Source organism: Vulpes lagopus, chromosome 18 (genome assembly GCF_018345385.1).
Source record: "Vulpes lagopus strain Blue_001 chromosome 18, ASM1834538v1, whole genome shotgun sequence".
Classification (NCBI taxonomy): Eukaryota; Metazoa; Chordata; class Mammalia; order Carnivora; family Canidae; genus Vulpes; species Vulpes lagopus.
In genome coordinates, this window is record NC_054841.1 from 13,056,967 (window position 1) to 13,071,543 (window position 14,577).

Consider the following 14,577-nt stretch of genomic DNA (forward strand, 5'->3'; position numbering starts at 1 on the left):
CCCACACTCTTTGTCCACCACTGGGCCCAGGCCACCACCCCTCAGGTTGCCAGCGGGACCTGACCGCCCAGGAGCGGAGGGTGCCTCTGCCCACTGCCCTTCCAGGAAGAGCCCGTGTGGCCCAAGGTCCACGTTGCCAGCTCGGGGCCCCTGTGCACCCGAGCTCCTGCCAGGCTGGAACGGGGCCCCATCTGTGTGGCCCAGCACGGCAGCCAGCGACCACACGTGGCCCTCATGCTCTTGAAATGTGGCCCGTGTAGCTGAGTGTGTGTGGTTTACGTCGGCTGGCAAAGCCACAGGTGGCTGGAGGCCCCTGCACCGGCCTGTGCAACTGTGGTGTCTGCTACCCTCTGAGAAAGGGCTTGTCAGACCTGGGGTCCCCAGCATGCAGTGGGCGGGGGAGTCTGGGGGTGCCGACCCAGGAGGCTGCACCTCCGGAGCCAGTCTGGCTTCCGGTCCCACTGCTTTGCACCCGCCCTGACCTTCTAAGCCCGGCCTGAGACCCACAGCCAGGGCCCCAGCTGGCCTCTGGTGGAAGGAGCTGCACCCCACCCCCGGGGATGGCCCCCACCCAGCACTGCCCCAGACGGCGGGACAGGCGTCCCAGGGAACCCCGGCCGGCTCCAGCCCCCTCCCCTCTAGCTGCCCAGCGCCTCTGAGCTGCGGGTCTGTTGCAGTTACCACCCCGCGCACAAAGGCCGCCTCAAGCACAAAGGCTCCAGTCTGCATCCTTTCCGGTAAGGGCAGCCAGCGGGAAGGGAAGAGGCCGGGGCCTCCCGTGGCAGCGGGCCGCCCCCAGGGCTCTCCGCACCCCTCCGTGGCTGCGGGGGCAGGAGCAGAGGTTGGGGTCCCGGCCCCTGGGAGGCTGCGGGTGGGGGCCGAGGGAGGTGTGAGGGGTGTGGCCCCGTGTGCCCTCTTGTGCCCCAGGAAGGGCCTGCAGGAGAAGGACAAGGTGTGGCTGCTGCGGGAGCAGAAGCGCAAGAAGAAGCTTCGCAAGCTGCTCAAGCGCCTGCAGAACAACGACACGTGCAGCATGCCGGGCCTCACGTGCTTCACCCACGACAACCAGCACTGGCAGACGGCGCCCCTCTGGACACGTGAGCCAGCGGGCAGGCGCGGGGGGCCGTCAGGACCGCAGGGGTCCCGGGGCCTCCCGCAGGCCCCTCACCGCACCCTCCCTTACCTGGCAGTGGGGCCCTTCTGCGCCTGCACCAGCGCCAACAACAACACCTACTGGTGCATGAGGACCATCAACGAGACCCACAATTTCCTCTTCTGCGAATTCGCCACCGGCTTCCTGGAGTACTTTGACCTCAACACAGACCCCTACCAGGTACGGACGGCACAGGCTGGAGAAGCAGGGCGGCTCCCAGGTGCTGCGCCTAGACGCCCTGGGCAGGGCGGGAGACAGCAAGGCTTCCAGGCCCGGCCCGTGGCGCCCTGACGCCCCTCCCGGCCCCCGGGCCTCTGTCCTCCTGCACCTGTGCTCTGGGTCCGACGCAGCTTCGCCCTCCAGCTTAGGTGCCTGCCAGTGGTGAAGCCTGCTTTATGGCCAAGCGCGAAGGCTCCTAGAACCGGGGACGGGGGGGGCATCGGGGTCCCTGGGGTCAGACCAGCCCTGCACACTCGTGCGTCCCGGGACCGCGCAGGTAACGGGGCCCAGCCAGCACTCCCGCAGCACTTCCTACACGCCGGGCACTTGCCTAAGCGTGTCCGAGTACTAAGCACCTGAACACACCCGTGACCAGTGGCCCCAAGCGTGTAAGATGCAAGGGAGCCGCAGGTCTCTGGCAAGCGGCCTGCGTGGGTCCCTCCGACCATCCCTTCAGACGGCCCCCGCCGGGCTCCCCCACTCGGAGCTTCCCAGCAGTGTGGCTGGGTGCTGGCCTGTTTCAGCGGTTCAAGAAGAGCCTGTAGTCGTTTTACGTGAAACCTGGGTTTTGTTTTAAAGATATTATTTGAGAGAGAGATCACAAGGAGGGGGCCGAGGGGCAGGCAAAGCGGACCCCCCACCGAGCAGGATGCCCAGGGCGGGCTCGGTCCCAGGACCCTGAGACCGTGACCTGAGCCAGAGGCAGACACCTCACTGACCGAGCCAGCCGGGCGCCCCTGAAACTGATTTGTAAATGCCAGCAACGCCACTGTCTTGGTCTCTAACTACCCTATGGGCTGCCAGTCTCCTCCTTGGGCCAGTCATCCCCATAGTTTACAAAAGGGGGTGTCAGAGCAGGCAGGCTGGTTACCAGCGGCTCCCAGAGGAGGCAAGGACTCAGGTCCCTTACTCGGAGCGGCATCTTTGCAGTCAGAAAGGGCTGAGGGGCCGTGGGTGGAGGTTTAGAGCTACAGGGCAGGGGGGCCACACCGAGCCCCAGGGGCCACTGGTCGGGAGAGAGAGGCGCGGTGGTGGCCCTGCTCCAGTGCAGCGCCTGGCAGGGCGCGCAGGCAGGGCAGCCTATCCCCAAATGAAGGTCACCGCCCCACAGGGTCCCTGCACTCACCCTGCACCAACCTTTGTTCCAACCAGTTGATGAATGCGGTGAATACACTGGACAGGGAGGTCCTCAACCAGCTCCACGTGCAGCTCATGGAGCTGAGGAGCTGCAAGGGTTACAAGCAGTGTAACCCCCGGACTCGGAACATGGACCTGGGTGAGTAGGCGTCCCGACGTGGGCCTCGAGGGAACAGGGTTACCCCAGGAAGGATTCAGGTCAGTCTAGCCCCAGGAGTGAACCGGGATCCCCAGGAGCTGGTGACTTCCCACGACAGGCTGAAGTGCCCCCTCCCCAACGTTCACCGCGCGCTTCGTTTCCGTGCGTCCTGTCTCTCAGCAATCACCACGTGCTAGTCACTGTGCTGCGTGTCTTAGCGTCCTTATCTAGTCACGCGGTGACAACCCTCTGGCAGCCGTCTGCTGGTCCTCGTTTTACGGAGGAGCCCAGTGGCCGGGCCGGCTGATTCCAGAGCCCACACTTGGTCACACCGCCGACTCTCCGGGAAGCTTGCCGAGGGCCGAGACACAGGGTCTCCCTGCCGCCCCTCTCGCGGGGCCTGTGGCTTTCTGTCCCTCTGTCGCCTAGGCGTCCCTGCCTGTATCTGCCTCCCCCACCATAACCCGGGTTGGTGATGCATGAACACATCAGGGTCCTACAGCTGGTGACACTGGAGTGCAGGCAATCTACAGCCCCCCTGGGAGTTTTAGGGGACACTCCCATCAGGACTCGGCCACCCCATCTGCCCTGGGACACCCCATCAACATCAGGAGTGACCAAAGAAGAGAAAAAGGCAGTTATTATTGCTTGTGCCATTTTTGCCCTAAAGTGTGTTTCTCTCTTGTTCATTTTTGTCTCATTTAGGACTTAAAGATGGAGGAAGCTACGAGCAATACAGGTATCTGGTTTTGCTGTTAAGGCCCGAGGCCACTCCCCTGTCGCGGCCCATCCTTTGGGCTAACCTCTGAGGTGGTTGGTCGGCCAGGGGCCTGGCCACCCAGCAGGGCGGGGGGAGGCTCTGTCCTTCTGGGGGAGGCTCACACTCCTCTTTTTGACCCCCGAAAACCTAGGCAGTTTCAGCGTCGAAAATGGCCAGACATGAAGAGACCTTCTTCCAAATCGCTGTGAGTTGAGGAACCAATTTACACATAGCGCTGCGCCTGCCTGGCGTCATTGTGCCGAGGCCGTTGGCGTGCGTGCCGTTTCTTTCGTAATCCTGTCCTCTGCCTCCCGCCACAAGAAGGGAGCAGGAGGCCCTTTCCGTGTTCGGGGTTAATGTCCTGATAGGCTGTTGTTCTCCGGAGAACAGCGCTTGGCGAGCCCAGCGTAGCCCGGAGTCCTGAGGCGTGTACCCGCTCCGCTTGCCCGACGCCTTGGGGCAGCAGGGCAGCCTCACCAAACAGCTCCCAGAATACGTCCACACCCCGACGTCTCCCTCCAGCGCCAGAGAGGCTGGCAGAGGACTGGGACTGGGGCAACCCGGAAGGGTCCCCTCTGGCCTACAGGGCACGCTTGGTGCGTTGCCATGTGCACCCTCCGGGCCTGCATTTCCTTCTTCATACGCCTGTCAACCGCCTGCAGCGTTACCGGGGGAACGCTAAGTGGGCCGGCCGGGCAGTTCTTTGGCGCTCCTAGAATTTAAGCAGGTGACCTTGCTGGATCCCGTCCTCAGTGCCGCCTCTGCCGGCCACGGAGCGTGCGAGCTGGCAGCTGACGTCCGGGTGACCGGGTGGGAGCACCTCGCCCCCCCCCCCCCCCCCCCCCCTGCCACGTGGTAAAGCGCGCTGGGCCACAGGCGCCGGCGGGGCTTCCTCCGTCCTCAGACGCTCACGGGGGTCTGCTCTGTTCCGCAGGGGGCAGCTGTGGGAAGGCTGGGAAGGCTAGGAGGCGCGGCGGGCCTCCAGCCCAGAGGCCACCTGAGCGGACCGAGCAGGAGAACCGCGGACGAGTCCGGGCGCGCCTGTGCTCAGCCGGGGGGCCGAGTCCCGGGACCTGCTTTCCGTCACCACGGCACGCTCTGGCAGAGAACCCTCGGGAGCGGGGACACTTCAGGAAGTCCATTGTTGCCCTTGCTTTTGCTTTGGATTATACCTCACCAGCTGCACAAAATGCGTTTCCCTATCAAACGGTCACCACTAACCCTCTCTGAGAGGCTTACAAGGGAAAAAGATTTTCTTGGCAATCTCCCCCAACAGTGTAAGTCACTGGAACTTTTTTCTAAAATCCTAAGGGAAGAACAACCCTGTTTTAAATTCTCTTGTTCTTTTGGCACGTCACAGAGAAGGAACTAAGGAAGCAGCAGGACAGAAGCAACCTGCAGGTGTTTGGAAGTGGTGTGGAGCCGGACAATGAGTCCGCAGCAGCGAGGAGGGGACTTTTGTCTCGCACCATAGTGCAGGCTGTCTCTGAAGAAACGGACTTCACTGTACATATGAGACTATTTACCTGTAACCAGCGTGGGAATGCGTAGGGGAATCTAATGAGAAAACCCAGTTCTCAAGAGTGGTGGTGTCAGTGAACGCTCTGTGGCCAGTGTAAAGAAAAACCCTTGCAGTTGTGGACACTTGTCCCTGACCAGATACCATTTCTGCCAGTATTCCTCTGTTATCTGCTCCAGAACTGATGTTTTTTAAAGTACTGAAGAGAAATGAAGTTGATGTCTGTCTGTCCCAGGTTTTAACAAAACTGTATTTGTAAAGACATTTTGTAGTCTAAGTCTTGTCAGACGATGTTCAAAGTCCCGGCCGACGACCGGCAGTTGGTATGAGGTAACCTTTAACATTTTGTAAAAGGCCATTCTTGGGAGTTTTTTGGTGTGCTTGTTGTTTTTTTTTTTTTTTTTTAAAGCAGTCAACACCTTTTGGGAAGGAGATAGGTTTTTCCAAAGGGAACTAGGGAATAAATTAATGACGAAAATTTACCATACTTCAAGGACCTCACAGGTAGGTAAGCCTCACATTTCACCAGCTTCAGGACCTAAAAGCGAGTCACCGTATCAGACAACTGCTTCCCCCCCCCCCCCCCCCGCCCCCTGCCTTTGTGCATCAGCTAGTCTAGTCTGGCAAAGGTGTAGCGGTCGGAGGTCAGGAGGGAAAAACAGGAGGACCTCCATCACCCAATCTGACAAACTTCTCACCAAACACAGTGGACATAATCCAGAAGTGCTCACCCTCGGGAAGAACAGCCCTATGCTTTTCAGGAGTTCTGTTAACCTTAGAGAAATTGCTAGGATTATTTGAAACAGGATTCCTTAACCTTTGCTTTTACCCTTAATCCGATCGGATTTAAAAAAAAAAGAAGAAGAAGAAACAAGCTCTTAGGCTTCAATTTTAAATAGAAACCTTTATTTACAAAATGATCAGCAAAGCAGTCAGAGCTTACCACTCAACCATCTCATAAGTTATCCCATGTGATCTGGATTCTTTGCAGTGTGAAGTATGACTTAGATTTTTTAAAAGCAACATTTAATGTAAACTTGATTGCAACTGAATTCATTCTCAATACTGTAAGTCAATTCCTGAGAATTTTAAATATTGCTCTCAGAATGACATTTCCATCATCAAAATTCCACACATTGGAAAGAGAGAGAAAGAAAGAAAGAACACCTTGCTTGTTAAACAGTTGGCCTTGGAGCTCTTGCTCCTCTGAAGCAGGGGGTTTCATCTGTCCTACAGGCTTTACTCCTATGACGCCCCCACACTTGTGAACAAAATTCCTGGAACTGGACAGGCATATGGAAAACTGGCAGTCATTTCGAGGAGGGCAAGCCAAGTATGTCCTGTCATACCCCCACCCCATACCCCCAACTCACCTAGATATTAAATACCAATTAACTAAGCAGTCCTGGTGATTGATATTTACACCTTTCCATCAAGACGCACGATTTAGTGCTCACTTCGGCAGCACATATACAAGATGCACGATTTAGAAAAGTGGCATCATAATACGAACATTAACAATGAATTTCTATTTTTTTTTTAAAGGAAGAAACGTATCTCCTTTATATCATTATGATCTTTATAAAATATATATATTTATATTTATATATCTTTGGATTCAGCAAAAAAGTAGGTACTGGAAATATCGCACATTCTAAAAGCAGATGAAACAAACACCAAGGTTTTAAAAAGTAGGGGGCGGGGTGTAAGGAGAGGTAGGCAGCAGGAGTACAAAGACAATTATCCAAAAAAGATAAAAGGGCAATAAAGGTAAAAACAAATTCTCTCAAAAGACGGCATCTATTAAAAGAAAATCAAATTCTTTAAGTTTGCACCAATAAAATGAACAAGTAGAAAATATAAAAACTTATAATAAACTTTTTTTTCCATATAAAAAGGGGGGTGCTGCCTTCCAGTTAGCCTGGAGTTGGAACTGAGGAAAAGAATCACAAAACTTTTTTTGTTGTTGTTTGTAATTTTTAAAAGTCAAGAAAGGTAAGAGCACCATTCTATTTCTCCCCATGTACACATGACTTAAACAAGAAAGGTTCAGATATACATGACATAATTTGATCTAAAAAGATGGAGACTTACTCAACTATGTCTCTGTCTCCAGACAGGAGGATATGTTATCTGAAAAGTACAGGCCACTATGATGGAAGTTGATGGATTTACAATCTTAGATTTATTTTTAACTGGGCTGTGGGGGGAGAAGGTGTCAAACCCAAATCTATTCCAGTGGTGGTTCTGGAAATACAGGTTTCACTTATGCATAAGTCAACGAAATTAAATGATCTTACCTTCAGAGATCATTTTTCCAGGGAGAAAAACTGGCTAAACATGTAAGAAACAAAAGAAAAATTACCTGGCTCTCGGTTATTGCTAGGAAATTGACACCAAAGTTAGCCAGAGACCTCTGAAATTCACAGACATTTTAAAAACAAATTTCATTCAACTATTTCTTTGAAGCTAATAAAGTAAACCAGATAAAAGGAATTAAATTGACTTTCTCTACTTCCAATGGACTAGAACAAATGTCCAAAGCCTAGCAACAGCAGAAAGGGGTAGGGGCAGGGAGTGCAAAGGTGCTCCTTCAGCCAGACTGCATCTAGGAAGAATGCAAACCTGGCCACTGAGCTCCCTAAGAAACCACCCTAACGCTATTCTAGTTCTCAGGGTCGAGGAGCATGCTGCATCAGAGCGACAAAACAGCTGAGCAGACACTAGAAGCCACACATCAAGGGCTCTACTCCTGAGATCTCAATGTGGGATTTGGGTCCTAGTAACCAAAACCTTAGAGCACTCCTACAATGGATGAACGGGCAACATATTCGATTAAAATACAAAATACCGTGAACTGCTATTGTTTAATTCATGGACCGCTTAAAATCCAAGGTTCTTTCTTAAATCAAATTGCTTGATCTTTTAAAATTCTTGATATCTTTTTTTAAAAGTTTATTTCCCCATCTCTATTCTTTCCCCTAAAATTAACAAAGTGCTTAGTTCTGGTAGAGGAATTTAAAAGACAAATTTAAAATGCCTACATCTAAACAAATGATCTTTTAAAAAAGCATTTAGATTAAGAGATTGAAAAGAGGGAGGCTCTAACACTGGGGCGGGGGGGGGGGGGGGCCCGCGGCGTGGCTCTGCAGCCCACCATCCCCTCCCCCAGGCCACAAAATTCAGGGGCGGTCTCTTCTGTTTGTAGCCTCACCACACTGAACTTACTGAAGTCAACAATGTTAAATATTTAGCTTCACAAACTCTGTAAAAATGAGTTGTTGTGACCTGCAAAAAAGGTATATACATATTTTACATAATACAATATCTTAAAGGTCATATTTACAAAAGAAAATCTATTCACAGAAACACTGCGAAATTCTGATTCAGAATGCAGTACCTGGCCTTGGGTTTTCTGCAGTTTATTTTCAAAAAGCATTATTGCTCTACCATATAGGCAAAGGGTGACACCAGTACTTTCAACGACAAAAACCATAGTTCTTGTCCAACAGATTAGTTCAGACAAAAACTGGGAATGTGGTTCACCATTCCTCAAGACCTCAAGAATATTGCATTTATCCATTACTTTTTAAATAAAGTGCATTCGGCTGCACGTTAGCATGTGAAAAATTGCTACTGCTGCAACTAAATACTGTCGTCTCACTGTCCCTTCTGCAAAGCCATGTGACAGCTCCTGGAGGTGATATATTACAGGACATTAGGGACAGAGGAAGTTCCTACTCAGGAAGAAGTCCAGGACAAACAAAAATAGGGCTGGAGCAACTCAACACAATCATTAAAAGACAAGAATTCAAAAAGGCCAACTTCTGGAGACAGAATCGGGTGAGAACACAGAACTATCTGTGACAAGAACACATGAAGGCTGCAACTGTGCTCTCCATCCAGCACTGCCACTAGAGAAACCAGACTTCCTCATCCCTCTGAATTTCAGGGATGTTCCCAGCCCACCCACATTTATCTCAAACACTCTGAGAGCCGCACAGAAAGAAGGGACACAGGAGAGTTTTGTGACCAGTAACACTCCGTACCTCCAGAATCCCATCCCTAAAAGGCAATATGCCAGAAGTATTTGAACTCCCCGATACACAGAAGGAGGAAAAATACAGGTAGACAGCGCACATCAGTTTAAAACACAGTCCTGCTCAAATGACATCACTTGGAACACCTTTCCCAGGGATCAAAGCTGGTTCCTTCTTCAGAACTAGGTGTGCAGGACAATGATTCTTTACTAGAATAATCTTGTGCCGTGTCATTTGTACAGTGCCGTGTCATTTGTACAGTGATTTCCTTGGAGATCTTGGTGTTGAAGTGTCAGCAGTATTTCTGTAAGCAACCAGAAGAAACGTGAATAAAACACATGCTCTGCACAACACAGAAGAATCCAAAGGTCTAAATGAGGGATTGCAACAGGACTCTGGCTGATTCGGGTCCCTTAGATCCCATACTACCAAAAGTATTTAATAACAGCCCAATGCCTTCAAATCACAAATTTTTTCAAAAACTCTAGTTTTGAGTTACACACCCAAAGTTAAAAACCTACTGAGGACCTTCAGATTACAGTTGAAGTTTCAGCTCTCTCAAGAGAACAGGAAAAACTCTGAGAAAAGTAAGAGGTAGACCCCCCCCATACCTGATCAGGACCCATGGGCATGCCAGCCATGGGCATGGAGCTCATGTTCATCTGTCCCATGGGACCATTGCTGCCATTCATGTGCACCATACTGTATGCTGCAGGGTTCCCCTGGTGGGCGAACTGCTGCTGGGGAAAGGAGCTGTAGACAAAGTGTGAAATTACCTCCCAGGTCATTCTGGTAACACCACACATGCACACAGAGACCATCACGATTCTGTCAAATGTCCCTGTACTTACACAAAGAACATGAGGGAGAAGACGCCCCCTCACCTGCCTTCAGTGTTCCACAGCTGCCTGTGGACAAGTGTAGGGCAGGAAGGAACTTCAAAATGGATGAGCCAAATAACACACTTCTAACATGAACCAAGGCCTTCTGAGTTCTCCATCCACCCAGGCTTCACTAAAATGCAGAAGTTATTTTCCTGTACTTTTGGGCAATAGAACGTGAGTGGCTTTTCAAATTCCTGTTCCTTACCTGTTCCTGGCCAGGTTTCCTGACGGCCAGCCCTTTATCTCTGAGGACTGATACATGGGTGCCGTCTGAGGATGCTGCATCATGGGGTTCTGGGAGGGACCCATTCTTGAGGGCATCATTGCATTGGGAGGACTGGACACTCGACCAAAAGCTGGATCTGGTTGCTGTCCCATTCCTTTAAAAAAAAGAAAAATTACAATGCTCAAGTGGGACCTTCCTTATAGTAGAAACATTATGTTCTCTTCTAAAGGCAGGAGAAGACACCAAATGCCACAAGATGCTGCCTGCCAGTTGCTTCTCTACTGAGAAGACAACTGGAGGAACAGGCTTAGGCTTACTATAGAGAGCAAACCACCTAAACCATCTGAAGAACTGTTACTTCACAGAATTTTCTATATAAAAGGGATTCCACCTCATGTTACTCACATCACTGTCCCTCTGTCCCCAGCTGACAGGAATGCACCTAAAATGTAATCTCCCCAAAAGATACCTCTATCCCTACTCCCACCATGTTCCTAGAATATCTCAAAGATCTACCTGAAGAGGTAATATGCATTACTATAACTAATATACCCAGGTTACCAAGCAAAGGAACCCACAACCCAACACGGCATCCTCTCACTGAAATGACCAAGCGTTCAGAGACTGTAGAGTTCAACTATACTGGCACATATCGGGGAGGTGTGGGGAACCTGATAATCTCTTCCAAATTAAGATGTGGGGAACTGAAAAAACAAGACCTAAATTAAAAAATGCTCAACTCTGATCAACTATCTACCACAATTACAATTACCTGTGCACTAAAATAAACAAATTTGGGTTTTTTTCTTTTCTAAGACCAGTTTTTCTCCATTCTGACTATAAGAGCATCATCTCTTCTTTAGGGTGCCCTAACTACCTTCCCTTCTTCCATTCTCCCTGCACACCTTCTAATGCAGGCACCTCAAAGGCCTCAGATTTAACCCAGTGCAAATCTGAACATGTCTATTAACATTAAATGACTTGCCACCGACTTCAAAACACCACCAAAACGCTTCAGGACCTCTCAGGTTCATCTGATCTGGCCTCTGCTTGAGCCTTGTCAGCCTCATTGGTCATTGTTCCTTGTTCTGTTATTTTTAATTAATTCCATCTTTCTTGTGAATAACAAAAGGGAATAAATACTATTTTGTGTTTAACATAAATAGATCTATGAATCTTAGATCCTTAGTAATGTTACTCTGGGGAAGCCATTTCACCATCTAATTTACCATAATTTGGTGGATACGGAAACTGCTGGGGAGGAACCTGTGGCATCACAGGCCCTGCCAAAACGCCATCCATGCTGGGAGAGGCAGTCACGTTGGGGGGCGGGCTGAAGGCCTGGGGCTGTTGCTGTTGCTGTTGCTGCTGCTGCTGCTGCTGCTGCTGCTGCTGCTGCTGTTGCTGCTGCATCATCACGGCCACCCGCTGCTGTCGGAAGTGATGACTCAGCAGCTCCCTGCTGCGCTGGGCCACCATCTGGGCATTCAGAAAACCCTGCTAATACCCAAGAAAGAATGCAGTTACATACACAGAGCAGGAACCAGCCAATTCCATACACATAGGACCATTCCAATACATCAGGTAGGAGAGAAAAACACCCAATGCCTTTCTTCCTACAAAAGGAAGAATGTACAATTCTCATCATGGTAAAGGCATCCTGGCTAGTTGGCAGGGACGGGGTGCAGACAGAGACCTGGAAACTGTTCTGGCGATTTATCAATGTTTCACACAGAAAACATTCCTCAATGTGAGAGAACATTTAAGGGTAGAATTTGAGGACAAATTTTTCAGGAACTATGAAATAAAACTACAAGAAGGAAAAGGACAGCAATAAGAGTGTGGGAGGAGGGGAGACACAAGGTATATTCCCCAAAAGAATGGGGTTATACTCAAAAAAACAGGAATCTGCCTCAGAAGTGCCTATATAGTCTCTTAAAGCTTTTGAAATGAGAGATGGGGGATTTAGGAGCAGCTGTCTGGAAGTTGGTCAAAGCACAGAACGAAAAAGCTGATTTGGGCTCTATCAGCTAGGGGAGAGCAACTGCAAAAAGCAACTTTTATCTTTTTGAAGGGCATCCTAGATCAGCTTATTCAAGGTGTCGGATTATCAAAGTAATTCTAAGAAGGCTTAAGAGAGTAAATACTGGGCATTTCACAGTGGATTGTTGGTTTTGTGGTTTCCTTTTTGTTAAATAATTATGAACAGTATTTCCAACCATAGTAAAGGGCTTTTCTGTGGTCATCTGCCTTGTGCACATTAAGAAAATACCTTAGTACAATCTCCACATTGGGCTGGAGGTACAGGGAACTTGAACATCATCCTTCCCACTATGGGAAACAGGTCGTCTCAGAGATGGTCTTTGAGGCTGGATTATATATTACTTACTTTCTTCTTATAATCTCAAATTTTACCCAATGAGCATATGGTTTCATAACCCAGAAACAGAGAAAAGTTTATAACTTATTATTTTAAATCCCAAAAAAGTGTCAGCTGTTTTGAAAACACAACAAATAATCACAAAGGGAATTAATTTAAAAACACAAATCTGAGGTTTTAATATAAGAGCCTCCCCTTCTGATTCTTCCTTGTCCACCAGCAAGAAAGAAGAATGGAAGAGGAAATATGACGAGAGCACGCAATGGTTTCTTACACAAGAAATTTCAAACTGCTGTGTTCTAACATACATTTACCGAGGGCCAAGTACAGACCAGGCCCTGTGCAAGGCTCACGGCAGTGACTGTGGACAGACTCACTTTCCTCACCTGGGAGGCGACCTGGGGCTGCATCATGGGCCTCATCACTGCAGCACTCCCAGCAGTGGGACTGTCCATTTTCATCTCCAGTGCCTGACGGCTCTGATTCAAAAACTGGGGAGAGAGAGGTTGGTTAGGATGCGAGTGGAGCACGTCAGTGAGCCCAAAACAGTATTCCAAATCCTCAGCACCACCCTGTGAGGTTACGATGCTACCTTCTATCCATTAGCCTGGTTAAGTCACATCTACACTGAACCAGCACACTTCCCACACTTCAATAAATTCAGGCTGAAGGGCACCTGGCTGGCTCAGTCGGTGGAGCATGTGACTCTTGATCTCAGGGTTATGAGTTCAAGCCCCACAATGGGTGCAGAGGTTACTTTAAAAAAATAAAATAAATGAAATCTTTAGGGGAAAAAAGATCAGGTTGAAAAGTCCTCAGCACGCATATGAAGCTTTAGTGTTTGGCATCAGGAGGAAAAGTAAAAAAGTACAAATCTGCAGCTTAAAGAGTATCTTCAACAGAAACTCAAAGGATTCATAAAGTCAGATTTTTCTCTGGGATTATTTAGGGCATTGGGGAAATAGCTTTAATTTGCTCAGACCTACACTAAATAACTTACCTCTTCTGTTAGCTTTTCCTAGGTAACTTTTAGTGGTAAGAAGGGGTAAAAACTAAAATGATACCATGAATGTATTAACACAGCTTTCCAGAGTACCTACATTGACTTTTAATAATATCAATACACTAGAAGAGTCTCTGGCTCACTGGACCTTACACTCACTCATCTGCTTATATGGTTCAGTTCTGTCACATTTAATAACTCAGCACACCCAACACATAAACAATATATATAATTAAATATTAAAAGATATGTTTGGGCATTAAGGAAACAATAAAAAAGAGAACTCTTATTTTAGAATATTAAAAGAGCTCAAATTTTATAAAATGTCTAGAAAGGAGAGGTTCCATAAGAAGAATGTTCAAGTCAGTTAAGATTTAAATATCTAGTATTAATATTAAGGACTTATTTAAAACTACAAATCATCTACCTCTAAGACTGAAGCCATCAAGAAATACTTTGCTGCCCCAGGTACAATCCTCTTGTGTATTTTTTACTTTTTAAGCTGTACAACTCATTAATCTTATCTAGCAAGACCAATTCTATCAGGACTACTCCCTAATAAGGAACCACCTTATACAAACATTTTGTACAAACAAAATGTTACACGAAAAGTCAAAACAAAAAGAACTTCAGTTGACAAAAAATAGAGAGCTAGTGGCAAGAGCTCTGAAGAACAAAGCCTGACAATAAATCAAACAGGAAGTGGCCAGAGGAAAGGCAGTATCTGGCCAAAGCGAGCACGGGGCTGGCTACCTGCTGGCCCTGCAGCCTCTGCTGAAGCTGCATTCGAAGCTGCTTGGGGGTGTTTGTCCGGGGTCTCATCATGTTGGCCCTTGGGTGCATTCCTTGGAGAGGAAAATTGCCTTGCTGGTTCATCTGATTCATCATAGAGTTAAAAGATGGTGATTGTCCCTGAAGATTAAAGCCTCCTTGCACTGGAGGCCCCTGTGCTGGGTACGTCTGCCCATATAATGCCGCTTTCTGATCCATCATTACTGCCGCTTCTTGGCCCTGGAAAGCATCCTGTTTGGACTCCAAAGCTTGTCCCTTAAACATCAAACACATAAATGAACAGTAAGTACATCTGGAAAGCAAGAGAAATCAAATGTTCCAAGGA

General features: G+C 48.8%; 2 protein-coding genes across 5 annotated transcripts in view; one reads left to right on the forward strand and one right to left on the reverse strand.

Annotated features, from left to right (window-relative positions):
* SULF2 (sulfatase 2) overlaps positions 1–5,294 on the forward strand; it is a 92,052-nt gene extending 86,758 nt beyond the window's left edge. Inside the window, exons 14-20 of the mRNA XM_041732354.1 lie at positions 678–737; positions 928–1,097; positions 1,191–1,333; positions 2,525–2,648; positions 3,354–3,387; positions 3,560–3,613; positions 4,343–5,294. Coding sequence (XP_041588288.1) covers positions 678–737; positions 928–1,097; positions 1,191–1,333; positions 2,525–2,648; positions 3,354–3,387; positions 3,560–3,613; positions 4,343–4,373 — 616 coding nt within the window. The 3' untranslated portion in view covers positions 4,374–5,294. The remainder of the gene's footprint in view (positions 1–677; positions 738–927; positions 1,098–1,190; positions 1,334–2,524; positions 2,649–3,353; positions 3,388–3,559; positions 3,614–4,342) is intronic.
* Positions 5,295–5,816: 522 nt separating this feature from the next.
* The window catches only part of NCOA3 (nuclear receptor coactivator 3), a 144,680-nt gene continuing 135,919 nt past the window's right edge, over positions 5,817–14,577 (reverse strand). For 3 of the 4 annotated variants that reach the window (XM_041732331.1, XM_041732330.1, XM_041732333.1), the window contains 6 exons: positions 14,214–14,507; positions 12,844–12,948; positions 11,307–11,577; positions 10,057–10,231; positions 9,579–9,720; positions 5,817–9,271 (listed from right to left, as the gene is read on the reverse strand). In XM_041732331.1, coding sequence (XP_041588265.1) covers positions 9,260–9,271; positions 9,579–9,720; positions 10,057–10,231; positions 11,307–11,577; positions 12,844–12,948; positions 14,214–14,507 — 999 coding nt within the window. In that variant the 3' untranslated portion in view covers positions 5,817–9,259. The remainder of the gene's footprint in view (positions 9,272–9,578; positions 9,721–10,056; positions 10,232–11,306; positions 11,578–12,843; positions 12,949–14,213; positions 14,508–14,577) is intronic. The other variant, XM_041732334.1, reaches the window with a different exon arrangement.